The 25,374-nt window shown below is 39.6% G+C and overlaps 1 protein-coding gene across 19 annotated transcripts in view; it reads right to left on the reverse strand.

Annotated features, from left to right (window-relative positions):
- The window catches only part of KIAA1217, a 373,099-nt gene that overhangs the window by 101,046 nt on the left and 246,679 nt on the right, over positions 1-25,374 (reverse strand). For 13 of the 19 annotated variants that reach the window (XR_014316991.1, XR_014316992.1, XR_014316993.1 and 10 more), the window contains 2 exons: positions 15,624-15,704; positions 6,437-6,632 (listed from right to left, as the gene is read on the reverse strand). Coding sequence is in view for 16 of the 19 variants with exons in the window: in XM_082754186.1 (XP_082610312.1) it covers positions 6,437-6,632; positions 15,624-15,704 (277 nt within the window). In the remaining 3 variants the exon portion in view is untranslated. The remainder of the gene's footprint in view (positions 1-6,436; positions 6,633-15,623; positions 15,705-25,374) is intronic. The other 6 variants (XM_082754180.1, XM_082754179.1, XM_082754182.1 and 3 more) reach the window with 2 other exon arrangements.

Here is a 25,374-nt window from a genome sequence, read left to right on the forward strand (position 1 = left end):
AGTGACTAAATCCTAGAGTTCCTCATTCAGGGACTTGCTGTCAGCGCTGTCAGTGATTCCTAAACACACTGTGCAGAGGGAAAGGCACTACACTTGTCCGACTGGCCAAATTCTTGAACTTCTCACAATGCATGGAATTGCAATACACTTCTTGCTTACAGGACTACATGTCCTTTTGTAAATGGATTAGTGTTAGACTTGTGAATTTTACCTAACATGCAGCTTCGATCAAATTTGTCCAAGTGATATATCGCTCTATGCCAGATATGACCCATACCTTTCATTAGAAAGGTGATTTGGCCTGTGCAGGCTACTGCAGCTGCCAAATCCCTCTTCCAGAAGACACCAAATGCTGAAAGCCCAAACTGCTGCTGCTGACTTTGAATAAGAAGAAGTAATATAGCAGAATGAAAACCTTGCACCTCACATTCAGGCATGATTTGGCGTAAAGAGGGAATATAGTTTATCAATACGGATCCTAATTACCTCTCCTGTTATCTTCACCATTTTTCATTTGGATTTATTTACATTGCAAGGTCCTCCAACAGGGCCATTTTCTCACTATGTGTATTACCCAACACAGGTAGGTCCCATTTCTAGTTAGGGTCCTTTAGTATTACTGCAGTGCAAATAAATAATAAAGATTGCATCAGAAAACATTTAACAGACATAGTAATGACAGACACAGATAGCTAATGGTTTAACTTAGCATGCTGCACATCTTCTATTACAGAATCACTGCAATGAGTCCATTGGATCCATGCTGATACACCATGTTACAACGGGGTAAAATCCAGCTTCAATGTGACACAACATCTAAAGCACACTGTTTATCAGCTTTTTAGTGGCAGACAGAACGTGCTTCTGTTGAGACAGTATGTACTAAATAATATCTTGCTTCTTGGAAATATATTTTTTTCAGGTACACACAAGATACTCTTTTATAGAAGGAAGAATGTGGTAGGTAATAAATGTGAGTGCACAAGTGCATGCCTGGGAAGGCCCACATTTCACTCTTCCTTATATCTGTCTTTCACAAACCATGTAAGGACAATAAATGAAACAGAAAAAAACTCTCAGCACTAAGATATGTTGGTACAATTGTTTACCTTCCTTTGGTCTCTTGCTGCAAAACATTTCAGATAAGAAGTGGGTTTTATTTTCTTTCCAAGTCCTAAAACTTCATCTACAATTTGAAGAAATGTGAAAGAAGATGAAGTCTAAAAAAGTTGAACAGGAGCACTACTGTTACCTTAGAATATTTTAAGGTAACAGTAGGAGGATCTGTGTTTCAGTTCCATAGTTGGAACTAGTTGTTTCAGGCTGTTTTTCCTAAAGACCTGCCAGCCCACTTTAACGTATCTGACCATGACAGAAAATATTTACATGACCTTTTTGCATGTTGGCTGCTTTGCATACACTGTAAAAAGACAAGATAGGGAAAATTTCTTTAAGATGACTGAATACATTAAAGCTATGCTCAGCTTTAACTTGAAATACAGTTCCCATGGAGTTCCTCTCCCATGAATTAAGCTGAAGATACTGCTGACTTCATTAGGCTTGAGTCATGCCCTAAGGAATCCAAGGGGGCAGTTCCACTGCTAATAAATCACAGACTTCTCTTATAAATCTGTGCTGATTTAACACACCTGTTTTAGTTTCCAGCTCAAAAATAGTAAATAGTAATTAATTACCACCAATGTAATATATGTCTACCTTTACAATTTTAATTTTTCTTTGTAAGTTTTACAGTACATTCCACATACACTTATGAAGTTATTTCTACCATCAGGTGGCAGCAACCAAGCTACTGCCCCTCTCTCTGCAACAATTCTCCTGTGTGTGAAATGGTAATCTCTGAATCTCTCTTTAATGGGCTTTGAGAAACACCTGCAAGAACTGCTGCAAAAGATCAAGGTGTTAATATTATAATCACTAACAGCATTTCCATGGAAGGTAGCAGCAAACTAATCAATCAGACATTAAAATCTATGCCTGCTAAAATGTGGGACCAAAAGGGCTAACAAATAATATTCAAAATATTCCATGTCTGTTTAAGACCTTCCTCATTCTTATCCTTAAGCAGTTGTGCAATTTCTGTACTGCAGTAATTCTTCCAAAGGCAAATGTGAATGTTGGCAGGATCACACATTTCTGCAGAGGCCTTTTCAAGCCATCCGATTTTAGGCACATGTTTGCCAGTGAGGAGCCCACTCATCCTCTGCTCCTCATCCATCTGGCCTGGAGCAGGTGGACCTCCCACAGGAGGTGCCTGCAGCCCACAAGTCATGAAGCTCCGTCCTCCTCCCTGAGTTCTTAAACCCAAATCCTTTTGGTTTTTGGAATCCCTGCTAATACCATATTCTCCCTTAATCCAGCCCTGCACTCTATATTACACAATACATATTTCTCAAAGGGTCCAATCCTGCTGCAGCTGGAGGTTGGTAATCACACCCTGACCTTTGGGGCTGCAACTGATCTTGTCAACCACTCGATCACCGCAGTGGATGCCAGCACCCACTCTTACAAAGGACCAGGACCGTGTTTTGTAAAAATATGCCATATGAGAGAGACTACAAGTAAAAGTATTTGCCAGCCCTCATTTCACTGGGGAGGTAGCAGAGCACACGCTCGCTGCTGCCATAACCTCGCCGGGTGCTTGTCAGGTTCTGCTTCCTTCAGGCGAATTGCAAGTGAAGTCTGTTGAAAGGTTTTGAGCACTGTCCAGGTTTCAGCTGATTCTTGCTCAGACAGTTTTGCTAGATAATTTTTTCCCACAGTTATCATGCTGGAAAAAATCCCAGCTTACAAATAGATGTTTTAAAATACATTTAATTTTCTCTTGCACAGTGAATTAATTTATTTTAATATCTTGCTTTGTCTCCAGGCTGCAGATTGATGAACAAAGTGATGATTTTTGATGGACCTCTTAGCCAAGATCTTCCTTTCAAAAACTGAGGCTGAAATTTTACATGGACCCAGAACTGGAATGCTGCTTTCTGTGTCAATTCCATGTGGCATGCGACAGCCTCCCATGTCAGAGTACTGTGTCCCATTAGATCAGTCCTGACTGACAAAAACACGATGCTAAGGTAGCCAAAATGCATTGCTGCTATTCCTTCTCCAGCTCCATGTTAATTTAGACCACAGTTTAAAACCAAACTGACTCCTATGTAGTTAGTAAAATAGGAAGCTATGGAAGAATTACAATTTCAAAGAGAATATGATCGGTTTTTAAAAATAACAACATTGAGATATTAAGTGCAAAATTAATAAAAATTCACATTAAGTTGGTCATTTTCCTCAATGAAATATGTTGGCTGAAGAGCAAAACATAATTTGTATTTAAATTAGATTAAAATAAAAAAATAATAGAGTTGGAGAGGGAAGTGATTATACATAGCTTGTTTATAATCATGTGAACAGAATTATTTTCTCAGTGCTTTTAAAATTCAAGTTATAAACAGTTTCCTGTTTTTTAAAAATGAACACTGCTCTTGTTCTTCTGGAAGTAAAAACAATCCTAACAGGGTCACACTCTGTAAAGAATCTCAACTGTAACATTTCAGAACATTGCTCATAGTAGTGTTAGCACATGCTGGCAGAAAAGGCTGAAAAAATCACTGTAAAAGAAACACAGAACAATAATCTAAAATTGAACTATTTGAGAATCATTTTTAGATTATCTTTTAAAACAAATTGCTTGCTATCAATAGTTCTTGGAACAATTTGGAACTGACAGATTGTGGGGTGGTGACAGTGTATTACCTCCTATTTGGCTAGTGTGATGATCCCTTAAGCCACACACATAGCTGTGACCCCTCCTGTAACACAAGGGGGGGAAGTCTTATTTTGTTCCAGTTTCAAAATCTAAAAACTCTCCACTCAAATGTTTCATATTACATTCTTTCACTTTTTTTTTTTTCTTTTTTTTTTCCCCGTCCGCATTTTGTCTGCTTGTGTTGGGATAAGCCAGAATCTTGTCTCTAGTGTAGGAAAGACGGGCTGAGATGGGATGACTTTCATGGTCTGAAATCATGGCCATTATATAAACCTGTACTCCTTCATGTGACAGTGCTCTGTATGGGCCTGGACAACACAATTTAGTATATGCAGTAGATGTTAAGAATGGATTACTTAACAGCTAGCTTCTGCAGCTCAGGTCCTTTCATCCTAGCAAAAAGATACTGTCCAACCAGAATAAATTCAAGGAAGGTTAGCAATGATTATCAAATGTACGGGATGGTTTCCAGGTGAGGAACACATGATTACAGCAGCAGTTCCTAGCCCGGAGAAGAGATGACCTGAGGGAAATGAGAGAGGCCTACAAAATCAGAGATGGCCTGAGGGAGCAGATAGGGATCTAATGTTTGCTGTCACTTCCAGCACAAGGACAAGGATGCATGACATGAGTTTAAAGCAGATAAGCAAGTACAAAACAAAGAAAAAGAATAGCAATTGTTGGGCAGTAAACCAACAAAACTTACTGCCAAAGTCAGGGCTGCACTGTTGTGGATGCAAAAAAATTACGTGGGTTCAAAGGGAGACTGAACAAATACCTGGAGGAGACATCTCTTGATGGTTATTATATAGACAGAAATCACAACCAGGAAATCCCTATGCTGAAGATAGCTTGAGGCTGGGAGAGTAGTCAAGGGAAGGAGCGTACCTACACATACTTATCCCTCTTCTTACTCTTGCCTTGACTAGCTGCCTATGGTCCTCACTGGGAACAAAATGCAGGGCTGGGTGAACTCTTGGTCTAACCCAGCATGTCCCTTCTTATGTTCCTATCACCTTATTCATACTGAGGAGCACATAGAAGACCAGTGTCAGATGTACATACTAATGATAAAAACGTTTTTTCCAGTTCAGCATCTGGGGGAAAAAACACTGCAAAAAGCACTTGTGCACAGCAGGCCACAGCCTTTGATGTCAGTGAAAAGCTCTCCAAAAGCTGTTTATCAATTCTTGGTTTGCATCTGAAACAGAATTTCAGAGCCTGAGGTATTCTATGTGGCCTGAGGATGGACACATGTGCATGCACCAGGTCCCAGTGCCAATGAAACAGTGCTAACTGCCTGCTGAAACCCACGTGGTGAGGCTGGACTGCGAGTTGCACAGAGACCTGCCAAGTCTCAATCCACTTCACATTACCGTGAAGTACAGGTTTTCCAGAAATCCTTAACGTAATATGTGACCTGCTGTGGACTCCCTAGCCAGCAGTGACATATAGGCAACGATGAATCCTCTGCATGTATATTAGACGTGTGCTGTGAGCTTGCTCTTAAAAACACCTCTTAACTAAAAAGTATTGTGCAGGTTGGACAAAATGTTGGTGGTCCAATGGGCTTTGGGAGGGCACCAGTACCACCCCTGAGCTGACTCAGGCAGAGCCTGGCCCCTCTCCACACCCTGATGCTCTGCCCTCCTCCCCGACATCCCACCCTGGTTTCCGCTCATTTGTTGTGTTAGTCATGATGCTCTTGACAGAAACTGTCTTAGCCTGTTGAGGAATAAGTAAAGCACCATGATAAGCTTACACACACGGTGTGATTTACAGCCCAGGCTTTGGTTTATGTCACTCTCTCTGTCGGAAGAGTCTCCAGGAAAGCAGCATTTCAGTTTATTGCCTCTGAGAAGAAACATGCCTTCCTCAGCAATCCGCACGCAAGTTACGCTGTCTCCTCACCGTGGCTTAACTGCCCTCTGGTGTCTTCCCTCAAAAAAACAGCCTGCTTCATCCATCAGTTAGAGCAGTCACAGCAACCACTGTTAGCAGAGGAGCTCCAGCTCACAACTGGGCTCTGTTCGCCCTCAGATACAGGAATAAAAAAGGAGGCATCTGAGTGGCGGCAGCAGAGCTGCACAGCTGAATTTCTGTATCATTCATGTCCCCACAGAGGTGGAAGAGTGCTGCCCTGAAGAAAAGGGCATTTCCATCAACCTATCTGTTCAAATCCTCCTGTACAAATACCATATCTTTTCTCTAAGAACTGGATCTGTCAGGCAATGATATCTCTAGGTTGCTTCCAACTAGGTCTACCTTTGAAGAAGCAGTGAAGTGACAAAGCCCTTATCTCCTGTCTGAAAATGAGGGCACAGGCCTGTACCAAGCCTGCTGCCACATAGTATGCAGGCTTGGCAAAAAGTATTTGTAATAGTGGTTTCAACTGTCAGCATTTCATGTCAGGGTCCGCATCTTTCTCCTTGTTTATCTTGTTCCCAGCACACTTTCAGATACTATGAAAATAATTTCACCATTCCCCCAGGTTAGCCAGTACACCATACTGAGCTCATTTCCAAAACGTACTTTGACATTAAAAATAACATGCTACCTTTTTTAAACCTCAAACTATTTAAAAATTACTTTGAATGTGCAAAGGGAAAGCATGGGCTCAGATGAGAGAGGAGAGGGACTGAAGCAGGGTCTTACCCAGTGATCTCTCCTTGGTTTGGTTTGCTGACCGCACGACGGGAAGGCTCGCCCGCGTGCGGCTGCCCCGTGAAAAGGGAGTCGGAGAATCACCCTCAGACATGGCCTCTAAAGAATCGGCAGATGCTTCAGATAGATGCTCTGTCTGGTCACCCAAATTGGGCTGTGGGCTCTGCGATGGCTTTGGGCTTCTTGTCTGCAAAACAGAGCATTGCGTTATTGGTCAACTGGACCTAGAATATTTCGGGAAAATAACAACAAGAACAACCAAACAAAAAACAAAGAGAAGGAGGAAGAATTCCAAACTTCTTCAAATACTGGTACGCTGAAGGTCACTTCTGTGTAGATTATTTAAGAAAACGGTGTCCTTGGGTATTCTGTTAAGGTTTTTATTGTTATACATTCACGTTGCAAATTTTATTGCTAACAAGGCCCTCAGGACAAAATGTGCTGAAGAGACATATGGTAATGCCATTCCTTGCTGCTCAAACAACTACTACAGCATAGACATGTCTACACACACACACGCATGCACTTACAGAACATGTAAGATCAGAAAGGTTTTCATTGTGCTTTCTTAAATTTGCATTTAAACCCTCAGTGTATGGAAGTACGAAGAGGATGATAGTATCACAGTAGCATGTCAATGTCATTTAAACCATTTGCAGTTAAATTTATAACAGAGAAAAACTTAAAACATTACTCTTATGTTGCTAAGTCTACTGAAAAAAAACACTCCACAAAGAAATTTTGTGATGCAGCAGTCATAAGCTATTAATCTCAATATATTCTTGCTGTGGTATCTATGTAAGGTATAGGTCATGCAGCAAGGCCAAATTAGCCATCCAGCATTTCTACGCAAATTCATAAATAATTATTTTGTTTCAAAATCAGAAATGTCTTCATTAACTGACCAAATTAACTACGATTTTTATTGGGCAATCACATTACTAAATCGCTAAACACAGTATCCAAAAAAGCAGACTCTCATAGGAGAGAGAGGGTTTCTTCTGGGCACTTCTACTGACTCTCTATTACTCTAAGATATGTGTAATAAAAACACATTCAATAGGAGATACAATGTACTGAACAATTTTTGCTGACTATAAGTGATATTGTAAGTGCTTTCTACAAGGAGAGGTTGCATGAAGAAATATACTTAGTAATGTTTGCTCTGTTCAGTGAAACTCCCTCCACCAGATTTAATATTACTCTATAAGAATAATTTTCCAGTCTCTCAAGCAAACTCTCTATCACTACGAACTAGAACAGACATTGTACAAGCAGAAATTCAAAGCAAAGCAAGCTCACTCTGTCCCAAAAGTAGTATGCAAATACGAACTTTATAAAGGCCTATAATCAGTACCAGGCACAAGATGTCATAAAATGCCTATGCTTTTCTTTTCTCTATCATTTAAGGTCAGATGTTACTACATTAAACATCCCCTGTATTAAAATCAACTCCAACTCTAGATTTGAAGATGCTGGCAAGATCCAGAAATGTTTTTGCCTCTTTCTAAAAAGCCAAGATGACATATCTTGCTGACATCTGGTTCCTTCAGTGTTTTTTTTTAAAGTGAGATGAGGTGAGCTTGTTTCAGCAATAGCACGGATTACATAATATTCCCTGTGTGACTTTGAATGTATGAAGAACTTTAGCTTTTATTAGATTTTCATTAGCTGGCTATTGAAGCTTGTTGTTGCCAAGTTGTCCAGTTGCTCACAAACTATAATAAATTATAAATACCTCAAGAGAAAGCTAAATCCTCCAGAACTTTTCACTTCTCAAATGTTAATAATAAAATATTAGGTATTATCCAATGTCCCGCAGTGAAGTTATTCAAGAGCACTGCATTTTTGCAGGAGTTAAAGCTAACAACATTTGTTCTCAGTAAACTAAAGTATGCTTTGAAGTGCCTCTTCCATGGTCAGCACTAGTCTGCAGGTTGTAAATACAGGGACTTGTGCCTGAAAGCTTACAGAGGTGACAAATGACTTGCAAACACAGAAAAAGAATTTGATTACTCAGTATTTCTTCATTCAACTTTCCAAAATGGCTTGGGAACCATCACTGCTGAAATATTTCATTTACACAGGCATACCACAGGAGTACAACCAAGTCAGGTCATTACAGCTTCCTCACTCCTTGTACTACTAATAACTTATCTGTGTGTATCCATTAATAGAAAGTTACAAGGCATATCAGAATGCTCACTTTATAGAAAGACATAACTAAAAAATAAAACCAGATTGAAAAAAAAGAAAAAAGAAAAAAAATAAACAAACACAACAAAATCAACCTGCAAAATATTGTTATATTTAGAATTTGTTGGGAAATTTTTGTTTCTTTAAGAAAAAAATATTCTCAGAATATGAATCAAGCCTATTTTGCTTTGCTTTCTTTTTTTTTTTTTTTTTTCTTTCAGTTGAATCCTCACATGCCATCTGAGACATGCAGTTGCATACCGCATGTAGTTTATCCACACATATGAACAGGTGCATATTTTAGCAGTTAGGGAATACTCCATTACCACAAGCAACTAGACACAATCTCAGCTGTGCAGTTGACCAGCGTTTCCTGCCAATGCACGGGTGGAGACAACCTCAGCAATGCTATGTTTCTTTGGTTGTCCCTGAGGCAGTTCTTTAGGACCTAACATATGGCATTTGACCCTCCTGGGCTGAAAAAAAAAAAAAAGCACCACTTTTCAGCAGTACTCATTCCACAGCCCCAAAACTGCAACACCATGAAGTGAATTGGACCCTACCAAAGCAAGGCAGAGGCACATCATGGGTTCTGCTCAGACATGAGGCTCAGACCTCCTCTTAACATGGTATAAATCCATACTATTTCCATGTTTGAAAGAGGAGTTGCATAAATGTAAAACCAATGCAAGCTATTATTGTGATCTACCTATATACAAATACCCGTTGTGAAAGGTTACAAGCTATTTCTCATGCTCAGCTCATGTAACCATTGTATTTCAGGTGTAATTCTGAATTTTAAACAGATTTAAAAAAAAATCCTCAAACAATAACAACAGGGGTTATTCAAATAACACGGATATGAGTATGTATTTGATAAGAAATCAATTTTATTCTTGGCAGCGAGCACTAGGCTTAATGCTACTTAATAAGCAAGCACATTCCTAGTCAGCATTTCTTAACCAGCCCATGAAGTGGGGAGAGGACAAGCAACGTTTATGGAGCCATAAAGAGCAAGGACTTGTAAAGATAGCTGCAGAAAGAGGGGCAGAAACATTCAGCATTACCCAGACCTTGTAGGGAGGGGTGCAATTCACCTTGTTGACATCAAAATCAAATAAATAAGACAGATGACACAAAGAAGTACTTACTAAATCATACTTTATATATTTTCCCATATGTTTAAATATGTTCACAAACAAAATTAAAAATATATATATATCAAAAACTTAGTATTTCAGAAGTGTCCCTTTAGTCATTTTGGGGTAAGTAGTGTGCAGTACAAGCATTTACAAAATAAATATTCACCATATAGCCCATGTTTCAGGAAACATGAGAACCCAGGCAGAGTCACAGTATGGACGGCTGCCCCTGGAGCAGGGTGGTACCATAACTGCATGTTGCACAGATCCAGTAAAAGCAATGAACTGGACATTACTGTGCCGGGGTGGCTGCCTTTTTAATAAGCCTGCTAGCAAAAAACATATTACTCAAAAGAGAAGAAAGGTCAAGCTGCTCACAGAGAGGTAGAACCACCCAAACCCAAGCCATCTGTAAACAGACACTGCACACATGCATGCAAAACCAATGAAACGCCAGCACTTTCCTAGCCACACCTCTGGGCTAAATGCCCCAAACCAGAAGCAGGCTCAGAAGTATGCACCAGGGCTCTCTTTTTCCCTGTGCCAATACTGTTTAGGCTACAATTTCCTCAGTCAGCAATGGTCTTCTCCCCACAGCTATATGTTGGGAGACATCCCTCTGAACGTTTCTCTGTGCAATGAGCCTGATTTTTTAGCCAGCTGAGTGGAGCTTAACCTATTTCAGGACTTCTCTGATAAAAAGATCTTGTCTCTGCTAACACTGGGTAGGAAACTCAGCAAAAAGGAAAGGCAAAATAAATGGGAATTCTGGTGAAATCTTAGATATAATTACAGATTTCTTTGAGATTACTATTTTATTAAATTTAGTATGCAAGGATATACATCTCTGTAACCTTTTCAGGGTATATGTTTAAGTGTAACACATGGAGGTAGCAGTTACGGAAGATGTGGTGTTTTCTAACTGCTCTTGGGATTTGATCAAGAATTAAAACCATGGTTAATCATGCCTCACGACTGACGTCTGCCTGCTACAGCTTGTCCGAAGTATGCACTTCTCATGTATCTGCTGTAGTTTTACTGACTCCGAAAAAGATTCAAAAAAAGTCCAGGGCTCTCTGAATTCAGTAACATTTCAAATAATGAGCAGTGAGACCAGAAAGTGCCTGACTAAGGCAAAGTGCCGGCCATACAGCCAGCAGGCACACTAGAGACATCCCTCTTTGAAGGGAGCAAGCTGCTGCTTCTGCTCCCCTGCTCCCATTTGCTTCCATGAACCCCTCATCCTTTGGCCTACCCAGTCCTATTGCTCTGCTCTTCATAACATCCTATGCTCATTTTACAGTTATACTCCATGCTAATCTATATATTCAAATTGTTTTCATTCATTACCTTTCCAAAAAACTCTCCTGAAAATTTGCTTCATGCATTTTCAGACACACACACACAAAAAAACGTAGGTTATGGCCCCTAAACCTGAAGAAGGATTTAATTTCATCTCTTGATCAAGAGATGAAATATATTTCCTGTCTCCAGGAACTTCCAGGAACTTTATCTTGACATAAAGTTATCTCTTTAGGAGAAGAATATTATCACACACATCTTCAGAGTTGCCAGCACTCCTGGCAGTGTGCAAATGGTAAACAAAGACATCAAAAAATAGTACAGCCCTAGTAAAATACCTCTTTTTTAAGCATGTGATCTAAAGAACACACTTAACATAGGCAAAACAAAACAAACATTTGAGTGTCTTCTTGATGTTTAAAAAAAAAAAAAAAAAGGAAGAAGAAAAATTAAAAGAAAAACGGAAACCTGTTTTTCTGGACTTACAGATAAACTATTTCTCCTGTGACTTGTGCCAGAGATGACTACTGGATGTGTGACGGACTGCAAATGTGCATTTAAGCAGGCTGCATTTAACGTATGATGAGTTTATTAAGTCTGAATTATTGTCACAGCACATGTGCTCTTATTACCATAACAATAATATTTCTTCATCCCATTTGTGTCAGATCCAAATGATGGTTGTCTTAAGGAAGGGCCTGCTTCTCCCAAAGATACAGAGTCTTTGGGTCCTATATGATAACCACTACAAGATTTTACTTGTCTGGATATGCTACTAGGGACATACTGCTGTTGGAGAGAAAATGGGTACTATCCACATGTTCTTACACACCTACATAAAGTTTGTTTTGCCTCTATGCAGTGAATGCATTTGGATACTCCCTCAAACACACACATACAGACACACAGAGGCAACGGGCCGGGCCTCCTGTAAAAGATTTTCACTTGTGAAAAGACAAAATGTCTTTGGTCTGGGAGAACTGGGGTGGGGATGTGATTCAGCAGCTGAATGCAACATAAAACCATTTTCATGACAAGCTCCCTTTTCTCCATGCATTATTTCACAATTATGAGATGGGAAATCCTATGGCGTGTTCCTTTTGGACTCTTTCAGCTGGAAATGGTACCATGCTGAGACAGTGGCTCTGCTCTCGAGGGTTGAAGAGAGTGGGAGGGCAACTGCCCCTCAGCACCATGCATATGCTGTGGGCATTACTTACACAATTGCTGACGCCTGACGAAGCACTAGTGGATGTGTCTGGCTGCAAGACATGTATTTCAAACACAAAACGTAAAAGAAAGCACAGGAGAAGATAACTCAGCCCGCAGCACCAGGAGTCACAGGAAGGTGCTGCACCAAATCCTGGTGACGTTCAGTCCCAGCAATGTGGCATTCCAGCAGGTGGCTAACATGAGATGCCACACCAAGTGACAGTTCCGCTCCTTTCTGTGAATTTATCTGAAGGCAAAACTCTGCTTATAGCAGGATCTTTATCACCACTCTCTGTATTCACTGATGCTGATCACTGTTTCTTTCAGCTGGCAGATAAAAACCACATCTAATTATGTGTCAGGATCCATCAGCCGTATTTTTAGGCTGGAATGATATCCAAATCATCCGAAAAATCTGCACGTTTTCCCAGGAGCCTTGCTAGCTCCCGTTGGTGGCCAGCTGCGTGCTCCCTGCTGTGGCAAGCCGCCAAAACCCATTTCTGTTAATCCTGAGGCCGGTGAATCAGCGAGCAGGGCGTCCGCAGGCTGCCGACTCCTGCGCTCCCCGCTCAGCACCGTGGCTCACACTTCGGAAGGGTGATCCTCCACGTTAGCAGGGGAATTTTTCATGCAACCCTGTTATAAAGGACTACCAGGGAGCAACATTTTCAATTTTTGGTTCCTAACTTTAAGCACCCAGATACATTGAAGCCTGCTTTTCTGGAAAGCGGCATTTTTGCAGTAAAGATATTCATTAGGCGCAATAAAAGCTGTAGGTGCTCAGCACTTACACTGCCAGACCTCTTATTCAGATGTTTAATTGGAGGAACTTGCATTTGAAAATGTTGCCCTCAGGAACTCAGCAGCCCGTCTAAGAGCAGCTTAATTGGTCCAGACAAGTCCAGACTGAAATATGCAACATGCTGTGGCATCTCTTGAATACGCAAAATATAAAACACAAAACAGAAAAAAAAACCCAAGTCATCCCTGCTGAAGCACAGAAATATTTCTCAGTACGTTTCTACCCGAATCCCAGGATTTTTTCTTTTTACAGATGCCAGTCTGAGGTTTTAGGGTGGAAATTAAAGTAAAACGATAGACAAAACAAATAGTCACCCACTGGTAATAAGCAGAAATCACACTGAATGAAAGAAATCTTTCATTTTAAAATAAAGTCATATGTCTCTCTGCTTTATTCTAATGTGATATGAAGTATTTATTTATACGTGATAGCTAAATGTAAGAAGTGACTGATCACCTCACCATTTTTCTCTGCAGAGCCTTCCATGGCCCCATCAATTTTGCTTACAGCAAAATCTGTTCTTTCCCAGTCTCTCTCATATTCTTGCACCATCGCCTCAGTTTATTATTACTTTGTTTAAGTAAGTTATCTGTAAATTTCAGCCTGGACACCAACATTTGTCTTAATTAAAATCTTATGGCAGCTCAGTTGGAAGCTGTTTCTCTTTTCCCTCCTAAAAACCCTACTGTGAAGCATTCATGGGACAGAATGACCCCTTGTTCCATCCAGGAGGTGGCTGCATTTCATCAGCAGTGGGTGAGGTAACTCCTACCTACATAACCCCCAGAACTGTCATGAGAACGCTCAAGATGAAAAGGGATGATTTAAACAAAAACTGTCATTATGCTGATTAAAGGGGAAAGATCCTTACATGCTTGAAACCACATGCAAAAAGGAAAAAGGAAAAAAAAAAAAAAAAAAAAAGAATAAATACCAGATGCCTAGATGTACCTAGGGGATGGTGTGTTCTGATTCAAGAAATGATTATCTACCCATCCCTTTTCTCCCACACATGTGCCTAGGGAAAACAGGAGGAGGGTCTGTTTTTGTGGTGTCTGTTTCCCAAAGCAAAGGAACACGGTGCGGGCTCCAGCTCAAAGCTGTCCTGGAAAAACCTGTTTTTCTGTGTTCTAAAAGTGAAGGAGTTCTTCATTAACATGCTATTTTAGAAATAACCCAAAAAATAAAAAAGACCTCACTGCTGAGGCTGGTGAGTAGGAGGGATGGGTCTGCTTGTCCCGAGGAGGGGCAGGAGGGATGCTGTGCAAGAGCCGAGCTTCTCAGCCTCCTTGCTGACTTGCCACCATGCCCTTGTGCTCCTTCTTCCCTCCCTCCAGGCCATCTCCTTAGCACATGAGGGAGAAGCCTCCCTGCTCCCCCACACCTCTGCCGCTCCCACTGTTCCCTGTGGTCAGCATTTTTATTGGCGCATTTACATTTTCTAAGTCAAAACAAGCCCAGTGGGGAAGTGACAAATCAGGTGCAAATAAAGTTGCTGCACACAGTGCACGCTCAGAGGCCTCCTTCCTTATTATACACGTGTTGGCCTGGCACTTGCATGGTTGTGCTTTTGGCTGCAAAAAAAACCCACGCAGTGGCACATACGTGTCTAAAAGGTGTGTGCATGTTCACTACACCAAGGGAAAAAAACATTACTGTAGCAGACATCCACGTAGCAAGTCATACAGGAATGGAAGAGGTACTCGACAGACCAAGAGCTGAGATACAGGCGACTTCAGAGGTGCAAGCGGTATTTGAGCAAGAGCTCTGAAGAGCTGTGGCCTTATGTCAGCCCCCCCTTACATTGAGATGCAAGGTGCAGCAAAAGGGAAACACTTCCAAATCTGCATGACAGCAGGGGATGATGTCAGGAAAGGAAAGTGCTGCCCCAAGATGCAGAGGCACATGTGAAACATTAACATCTTCTCAATGGAGGCTCTTTTAAATGTTAATTTATATTTTAGCTGGGCCCACTACACTGCTCTCCAGCCATTATCCCATTTGAATCTGCAGCAAGTGTATTCCTTCAACTTAAATTCCCACAAAAAGATCAATTTCCAAGTTGGAAACCAAGCTTTTTTGCATATCAAATACAGAAATATTTGCCCCTGCATTCACAGATCTGTCCTTAACTTTGCAGAAAGACTTTTATCCCTCAACTCTGTTCCAAATGTGTAATAAATACATAAATGAAGTTAGAATTGGGACAGCTGGTAGCGATCACTTATTTATCTAGGACCTCCCACCAAATGTTGGTGGATTTCAAAACATCTATCTAGGACAAGAGCGTGGACTTCATGTCTATCATGCTATTAAAGGAAAAATCAAAATTAAAAAATCATCAAAGGATGCATCACACTCCCATATGCAATTAATCTATATGAATGACACCACTTTCAGAGGGAAAAAGCATGCAGATCCGTATTTATTTGAGAGCACTAGTTGTGATGCAAACCACACACAGTTAAAAGGTAACAAACTCAATCCACAGCAGAGTGCAGAAAAAAGAAAGTACAGTACTAACTCTCTGAGAGGATTCAATTTTCATCAAGTACCTTTGAATGTCAAGTTCTGAATGAAGGGAGACCAACATGCACTGCAAAACCTGTGGATCAAAGAGAGAAAAGAAGGGGAGGGGGAGAGATAATTGTTAACAGGAAAGGAAAAAGGAGAACAATAGAATTAAAAGAGAATAACCTCTACATATTGAAGGTATGAAGAGAAGAGAAGAGAAGAGAAGAGAAGAGAAGAGAAGAGAAGAGAAGAGAAGAGAAGAGAAGAGAAGAGAAGAGAAGAGAAGAGAAGAGAAGAGAAGAGAAGAGAAGAGAAGAGAAGAGAAGAGAAGAGAAGAGAAGAGAAGAGAAGAGAAGAGAAGAGAAGAGAAGAGAAGAGAAGAGAAGAGAAGAGAAGAGAAGAGAAGAGAAGAGAAGAGAAGAGAAGAGAAGAGAAGAGAAGAGAAGAGAAGAGAAGAGAGCACTCAAAAATAATAAAGAAAAGGCATATGTGCTAGGGAACATCATGTTCTATCAATAGTTAATATGCAATATTCTCAGAAACTTCGCTGGACTCAGTTCAGAAATGCTACCTATGGAGGTATGTCAAAGAAATGGGAAACGTCTCTGTGATAAAAGAGAATGGGAGAGAGTTTAGCCACACAGATTCAGACGTGTATCTAGCAACCATATCTGACAAGAAGTGGCAAAATATGCATTCTTCCAAAGCAATGATACAACTCTTGGTTGGAGTTAGCAACAGTCATTGCAATACTGTGTTGGTTTCTCACTTACTACAAAGACATGGAATCCTTTAATCAGAACTTAGAAATATTACATTATTCTTGATGAATCCAATTTACAAAAGAGTAAAATATTAACTATGGTATGATTAAAAAATATTCTCCAGTCATGTCTTTTTACTATTTCACATCCAGTCTTAAAGAATATACACTGTGAAAATGTGCTAAAATGGGTTTAAAGGCCAAAACAAACAAACAAATATCTTTTCCCAATCACATGAATGCGATGAGAATTGGAGGGAAAATTGCCCGCTGATGTTTGAGTCTTTATAGGCAGAGGTCCTATGCTCTCCTTAGTCTACATTTGCCCGCGGGCTGGAGGTGGGGGTAGAAGAGATTTTGTACAGTGCCCTAAACAACCTTCTCTGAGTGCTGGATTCCTCTCCCAGCGAGCGCCAGGCTCCCACGACAACTGCTCCTGCCCCGATCAGAACGTGCAACTATTCGCACCGGGCAAAGGAGCACAACTGCTCTGATAACAAGGACGTTATTGTTAAGGAATCTTACTTAGCAAGTAATTATAATGCCAACATCATAATTAAGAGACTAATTCAAAGAATCTTTTGAATTTTACAAACCTAGGGAATATGAGCATAGGAGAGTTGATTCTTGGGATGAGATATGCGACATACAAGTACACTCAGATTTTTCATGACTTTGTCTATTGGATATTTTGGAAGGGCAGTACCATTTTATTTGAAGTGAACAATAGATCATTTTTCTCCCCATGAGAAATGTATCATTTAGAATTGTTCAAGTAAAATGTGATTTCTACAAATAAGCCATTTATGCAAACAGTACAAATTAAATGTAGCCTTCCGGCAACAACTGGATGGGTTCCAATTCCAAACCACACAGACAAAACAGTCTGTTGCTAATGTTTGAGTAATACTGAAACTGTATTACATTTTTTTCTTTCTTTTATAATGTCACCACCCCACAAACCTAAGAAGTTCTGTCTGACCTTTAATTAAACTACTCTGACTTAAAAAATAAAAAAATAATAATAAAAAAAGCTATGGATTTTCTAAGGACAAAATCTCATCTCAATGCCAAATACACAAGACACCCAAAGAACAAAAATTATGCTGCATGTCTGCTGGAGGTTTGGTCTGCATCACATCTCAAGACCACACTTTGGAAGGGACATTACTCTGCAGAATGGCAGAATCAAGTGTTCATCTGTTGCCTTCCTTAAAGCTATTGCATAAAACCAACTTGAGCTACTCAATTTCCTTAAACCCTTTCACCCTAGTGGGGAATTACAATTGCATCTTCTTTCTCTTGACTTTCCTACTCCCAAAGGAAGTGTAACATCCATTCTGACCTAAGGGAGGGTAAGGAAATGAGGATGCTTGAAAGAGTCAGCAACCCTCCCCACCCCTAATTCAGCGAAAATGCTGCTCTCCCCCTCTTTTTATCATAACAACGTGTTTATTTTAATTCCAAATAGTTGGATGAGGATTCATAGTTAGAATATATAAAACTAGTCCACCTAGATCCAGAAGTTCCTCCCTCCTCTTACCAGAGTTGTTCTGAAATTTGCTGTATGTGATGCAGGACTGAGTCATCAATCTCTGAATAAATACAGTCTGGCAGAAAAAAAAAAAAAAAGAAAAAAAAAAGAAAAAAAAAAAAGAACCACACACAAACACAGAGTGACAACAGTAGTGCAGCAGAAAGATCCACTGACTCCTGCACAAGGTGGCACCAGGAAGCAGAAGAGGCCTCCATAGTGTTATACAGCAAACTTTGGATCACCCAAAGAAGATCTAGGCATGCCCATATTGGAGAAATGTAATCAAGACCATTACTGCAGCCCACATAAAGACCTTATGAATGAAATTTGAAGACAGTTGGGTCTGACTTCAAACCTTGAAGCATGGCTTCACTTGGAACTTTCCAAAATATTTCTTAACTTTCTATATTCCTTTCCAAACTCAACACCACACCAATGCCTTCATCAGCAGTCTGATGACCTCAAGGGTATTTAAAGAGGGAAACTAGCAATGATCTATTTCTTCCTTTCCTCATAGATTGTGGAAGAGCTTTTCTTTTTTTCTTTTTTTTTCCAACTGCAGGCATGCATGTGGATATATATAGTGCACAACGATGGGAAATGAATTCAAAGAGTGCTTTGCGACTTCCAAATGCAGCAAGGGTACGGGCTCCTGTGACAATACCCCATCTGCTTCCCTCGCTGACTCCACCACTGTACCACAAGAGGCATCACAGCAAATAACCCATGTGAGGGGAGAAATAGGAATTTGAAGCAAATCCCACATAAGATTAGAAAACTTTGGATGGGACTCACTAAGAATTAAAGAGCTGTAGAGAACTGAACACTCAGCTAACGTGCTCTGAGCAACCTCTGCTGGCCAGCAGATAAGATCCTGCACCTCCTACTAAATGGAGTTGTGCAGAGCCCATGACTTCACATCTGTACATGACATCCTCAGCTGATTTGAATGATCAGCATTCGGCCAGCTTCACTAGCATGAGGGTGACCTACATGTGGTGGGTCTGTCCCAGTGAGGGGAAGAACGACAGGGGTTTTTGCTATCCGACACCAAAGGGAGGCTCCTACTGAAACTGGTATTAAGTCTTCACGAGCTGTAAATGAAAATAGCCAGAATAGAAGTGGTACCAACTCTTGTCAAGGTTGGGTTAACAGAGAAAGAAACAGATTAATAGAGGCAGGTAGAGACATAAAGGTAATATGGAGAAAATCAAGAAAAGAGCTTAAGTAATTTCTTCTGGTGAAAAGTGGAAAATGTTAGAGGCCAAGGAGGAGAGTGGAAAATGGGGCTCGGACACTGCACACAGCTAAGGAATGGTTGCCCCATTAACTTATTTAATTTAACATTAACAGCCCCATTAACTGCAGGTGCGAGCAGGAAGGGATATTACATGGAGAAAAATGGATTTCAGGAGCCAATCTCTACTGTAATGAGAAAGGTACCAGGGAGAAAGGAAACAGCTGCCAAACATGTTGCTTTTGAACTTTAAACCTAAATGGAGTGAGCAGTGGCCCTGGAAAAAGGTGTAGAAAGCTAAGAGTCATAGGAGGAAAGCAAAGATGCCAGGAATGCAGGGAATGTCATCAAATGGAGTCCTGAGAAATGTCTGGTGAACACTGCTTGCAAGGTAGTATCCAAAGGGTTAGCATGCAGTAACTTAGGGAGGACAAGGATTAATATCTCGAGGCTGACTGACTGTGTTAGTCATTATTCTGGGCCCTTCAAAACAAGGGTGAACGAACTGTAAGGCTGCCTTGTGGGATCTGCTTGCTAAGCAGATCAAAGGAAAGTATTCACCACTTTAAGCAGGATCAGGCCTGTTGAACACTGAAATGTTAAGTCTCCGAAGGAAAAAGCAGATGCTTGAGACACTTGTGTTGATGATTTAGTAGGAGACATCTGTCCCCCTGAGTCAGCCTGAAATAATGTCACAGAATGGTGTTGGGAGCGCAATGTGCTCCCGCAGCAGGAATGCAGCCCTGCTGGCAGTGCCGATACAATTCAAAGTGCCTTTTCACTGAGGTACTGGCAGTGCTGCAAAAGTGGAGAAATGCTAGGCTTTCCCCCTTCTTTTTTTTTTTTTTTTTTTCTCCCCCAGTCTCTGTAATAGCCACTTGATTTATGCTCCTGTTGGATTTCAAAAAGGAAGTCTTTATAAAGGCAGAATACATTGAACACATTGCATTTATCACGGATCGCCCAGGAAGATGACACGGCTGCTGAGAGACTGGAAGCGGCTAAAATTAGAGAAATGCATAGGTTTGGTATGAAGCAAAGTTGGGTTAGCCAGGCCATTACGATGCCAATTAGTGTTCCCTAGGCTTACAAGCTCTGGGTGAGATCCTGCAGAGACATGCAATCAGCCGACGCTGGAGGGATATGATAACGAAAACACAAAGGGCTAGATATGAGTACGTAGATGATGATACATGATGAAACGAGATGCTGACTCACAAGTCCTCTTAAACTACTTGAAACTGAGGGAAGGAAATGAGGATCGACTGCCTATTTCCTGCACACAATGGTTTTGTAGGAGGGGTGCAAGATACTGATATTTTTCAACAATGGGAGAAGTCAGGATTGTGGCTCAGTTGGGCTCAGACCACAGATGTTCTTCTAACAGTAATTTTAAGTGCACAAATACCTGCCAAAGAATGGAAGAGGTGAAGTCTCATCACATCAAAATACAAAGTAAACATACAGGATTAACTCCAAGCAACCTGCAAGAAAGCAGTCAGACAACTGCTGAAAAGATGGAGATGGCCAAAGACAAGGGGTCCAAAAGGAAGCACAGAAACAAAAAGACCAGTCAAATGTAAACAAGGAATGTAATCAGAGAGATGAGAACAAAGGAAGAGGGCTGCACAAAACATTAGGACTTCTTATGTTTCAGGATTTACCTTTTCTATCACACTCCACAGCTACAGCATCCCTCTAACTGTGCATGTTCTTTGCCTCCCACTCACTGAACATCACAGCTGAAAATGACATGTGTTAACTTGGCAAACTGTATTTTTGAAAATTTCCAAACAACAAAAAAGTGAAAAAGAATCTCCTCTCCATTGTTGTTTCTTTTTCTCAGTTTTTGTCAAAAAAAAAAATCCTAAAAGTTCATGTTTCATTTAATTTTCAGTGATGACTAAAGCTATATATATTATATAAATTTATGTAATATTTAATGAACCTTAAAATAAAACAACTAGAACAAGACAACATTTAAAAAACATATCAAGAGAATTCAGGTCATATTCCAAACCACAATTTGTAGGGATATAAAATTGTTATACCTGTAAAATGGTTTGGTAATCAAAGGGTTCTGAAGTTCTCCAGGGTCATTTATTCTTCCCTCTTTTGCTGTCACTCCACTCATGTGGAAATGTTATAACAAAACACCATGTTGTATCTATACTCCAGGTTACAAGGCTAGTATGAAGGAACAAAATCACTTCACCTGTTCATCTTAAGATGACTTACAGCTTTTTTTATTATTTTTTTTTTAAAGCAAGATCCTGTGGGCTATGGTATATTTCAGCCTTGGTTCCATCATGGATTTATGCGCATAATTAAGAATATGATAAGTCCACGAGACTATGTAAACAAACTTAGGCATGAACTTATTATTTCTTTGATCTTGGACCAGAATGCTCTTTAACATTGTGTCCTAACACCTTAAGAAATGAGTGCTCATCAGCCCCTTTCCTTGCCACATCATAGATAAAAGCAGTCAAGAACATACATGAAAGAAGTAATTCTTGTATTTATGATGTGTCTTCCCTCTTGTACAGTTATCTGAACATCATTGTGCAAAGTAACAGGAAAAATCAGACTGTTTGGTGCAGGGTGAAAAAAAAAAAAGATGATTGGATCTAGTTTCTTTAAGGTAATCTGAACCTGATTTGAACCTGTGCACCTGAACCTGCATCATTACTTAACAATGCAAAATTCTGTATGTGAAATGCCTACATTGTACAGAGAAGAAAAAAAAAAAAAAAAAAAAAAAAAAAGTAGCTGAAAATCTCAAAGTTGGCTGCCTAGTGAGGGATATGAGTCTACAAGGAGGTACCTCCATAAAGAAAACACTGTGCCGCCTACTAATTCTGGTAGGATTTGAGGGGAATTGAGCAACTTTGACTTAAGGGTTCAGCTAGGGGTTTTCAACCACATACATGTCATACCTGAAGAATCTAACAGTTTAAACATTGTTTCACAAAGCTAAATGGCAAGAATGTTCTCTACTATCTTTCTGTAACTGTTTCACAGTCAGAAATGGAGACAATTAGATGAACACCCTATCTTTGTTTCCAATAGTCTGTCTCTCTTATTATTCATTCCTTTCCTCCTATCATTATCATCTCTCCTTGGAATCACATTACATTGCTGAAGATAAACAACAAAAAACTATTATGAATCTTTATAAAAGAATAACGAATCGGTGATGACCTAAGCAGAAAAAGTTTTTCATGAGCCGTCTCTAGTATTTTGAAAAGAAAGAATGATAGAAAAAATAGAATGTTTAAAGAACATAGTTGTTTCTCTCTCATTTTTCTGTGGTGTTTTCTCTCATTTTCATTGAAACTTTTTGACCTGGTTATTCCATCACTAGTAGCCATCACTGAAAAACACTGTATGGTGAATGCAATGGCAACTGATGGTCTACTGAGAAAACCATCCTCTGAAATGCTGGAAAATGTATGGTTTTGTCATCTGCCATTGACCTGATTTAATTGTAACATTTCTTTTATACACGTTTTTTTTCTTTTTTACTTCATTTTGGCCTTCACTATTGACTAAATGTACATGATTTTCTAAGTTGTGATCAATTCATCCAATTAAAACTTATAAAAGCTATTCAAAGTGATGAACATTTGCATTATTTTTTATTGAAAATGACAAGGTTAACGAAGTTGCTCCCTCCTCTCCTCCCCCCCCCCCCCCCCCCAAAAAAAAAGGATAATTAAATGGCAATTATTTAGAAGAAGGCATAATGAAAAACGTGGCTCTACACAAATTTTGTTCTACCTTAAGACTTAATAACACCACGTTTTCTAAGAGCTTCATCCCCACAACTCCAAATGATGGAAACTGCAGGTCTCTGCCAGAAACTGCCATTTTAACAACCAATCTAGAAAACTTTAGGCAAGAGTTCATGTAACACAGGACCTACCTGTGTCATGGTGCTACAGAACTGCACCATGCCTGCATTGGTGCTCAGCTCTTATGGAAAGCCATAAGCTACTTCATTTACGTACTTCAGTGGACCTAAGTTCTTTTAAGAAAACAGGTTGTAGTGGAGAAAAAAAATAGAAAACACTCATCAAGAGTGTGACTAGGTAAGACGAATCAGTATAGAACTGTAGTGGCAACCCTATTCTTCGTCAGATGTTCTTTTACCAATTATTTTTTTCATATATTAAAACACTTTTGAAAACTTTCACTAATCAAAATACCCATGACCACATGGTGAATCATTTTGCTTATGCACTCTAAACTATGCACAGCAGTAATCTTGCAAAGATGCTCTAATCTTCTCCCACCCCAAAAATGCCGAATCCTTTCCCACTTAAGCAGGTCTGGAAACATGTCCAATCACAGCTTTCTACGGTCCAAGAGTTACCAAGCCCTGGCTCCCATTTCAGTCCTTAAAAAAAAAAACACAACACTTTTCCTGCCCTTGGCATACCATGTAAAACAGTTCACAATACTCCTCTACCTTAAAAGACTTCAATAATAATTAACTCATGAACAGTTTCCAGCACACTGCCAAGAAAACTGTTACAGAAAAGTATTATATTTATAAACCACATTAAGTTTGCTCTTAACACCTTCTAAGGGTCACAGAGTCTCAGCACAGGAGTGAGGTTTTGTTAGCCAGTCTTCTAGATTTTTTATTAGAACACCTAAAATTTTGAACAACAACATCAGACATAAAAAGCCTACCCCATCTTATTATTAACTGAATTTATTATCTTCCATCCTTCCTTAAACACACAGCTGTCATCTACACAATTACATGAGAGATATGAGCTCAGAAATGCCTTTTGCAGCATAACCAGCTTACACCTGAATAGCACATAGAGTAATTAGAGTGGAATCCAGCTGAATAAGTTAGTCTTATCATCTCATAACATCAGCTATTTTGTATTAGTGAGATAAATATTAAGAACATATAATGCTATATACAAACAGTTAGTCTCTGCAAGGTACTGAATACACCTTAGTTTTCATACAATCAGATATCACTGCTATGATATAAGCGCCTAATTAATGTCAGCCAACATTAGCTTATGGAAAATTATCTTCACATCACTATTGCAAAACAACACTGTTACGCTTTTATTGATACGGAAACTTAAATATTAATTTCAGTTTCAGGTTTACATATACATAGAGTGAGAGATATTCAAGTATTATATATTGTTCAAATGTCCTTATTGCAACATGTTTTATTATATATTGCAAAACCTACTTCTTAAAGTTATCTACTCACATTTAAAGGATATGATGAAAAATCAATAACAAACCATAACATCGGTTCATTCGTCTGAAATGTCATTTCAAACTTATCCCATTTGGAAACAATACACGGATGCTACTGGCTTTACAAGACTTACGGAACAGGGAATAGAGCTTGATTTGGATTTCAAGAGTTGATGTCATTATTGTTCACAAGCCAACAAAGGGCTTTAAAACCGAAAAGAATCTACAGCATATAAAATGGTTTCCAACTTGTAAGGGATCCAGGTCCTGCGCCAGTGGATAATAATTTGCAATACAGTTTAGGGTTTTTCAGAGGAGAAAATGGGGGAGGAGATAAAGCACATTTGTGTAGAAAGGAATGTGCAATTCTTACTCTCCTGAGCTACAGAGTGAGATGTCTTTCTAAAATCTTGTTTTTCTTGTATTGTTCATATCTTTTCTTCAAATGCTTAAACCTTTCCCATGTTGGAATCTGTACTTTTTTTTTTTTAACATTTTTGTTAATTGAAAAGCTTTTTTTTTAGAGTTACAGTGTTAGTACCATTCATAAATGACTAGTTATCAGAAATAAAGAGAAAGTAAGCCTAATAGATAGACAATAGGTACACCTCACTGATATCTGAGGGAGATGCAGTAAATAGAGTATGTACATTTGAATTTCTATGGCATTTTCTCATTGGTAATTTCCTTATCTTTCAGCACATACCTTAGAACTTCTGAAAACATACCGAACCAAAGGTAAAAAATTTGAAATGAAGTAACCTTTAGTAGACAAAACCAGATGAGCAGTACACAGTTTCTTCTACTCTTGCATGAACACTCAATGACCTCATACTTCTCAGTGCCTTCCCTCTCCTCTAAATTCAGCAAAAGACAATGTTATCTGTTGAAGCAAAAAGGATATACACAAATATTTGAAAAAGCTGCGTCTCAGTCCTTTCAAACTACATGGCACAGTCTTCACTACCCAATAAATACTGCAG

The sequence above is a fragment of the Aythya marila genome (assembly GCF_965140915.1).
Source record: "Aythya marila genome assembly, chromosome: 2".
Taxonomy (NCBI): domain Eukaryota; kingdom Metazoa; phylum Chordata; class Aves; order Anseriformes; family Anatidae; genus Aythya; species Aythya marila.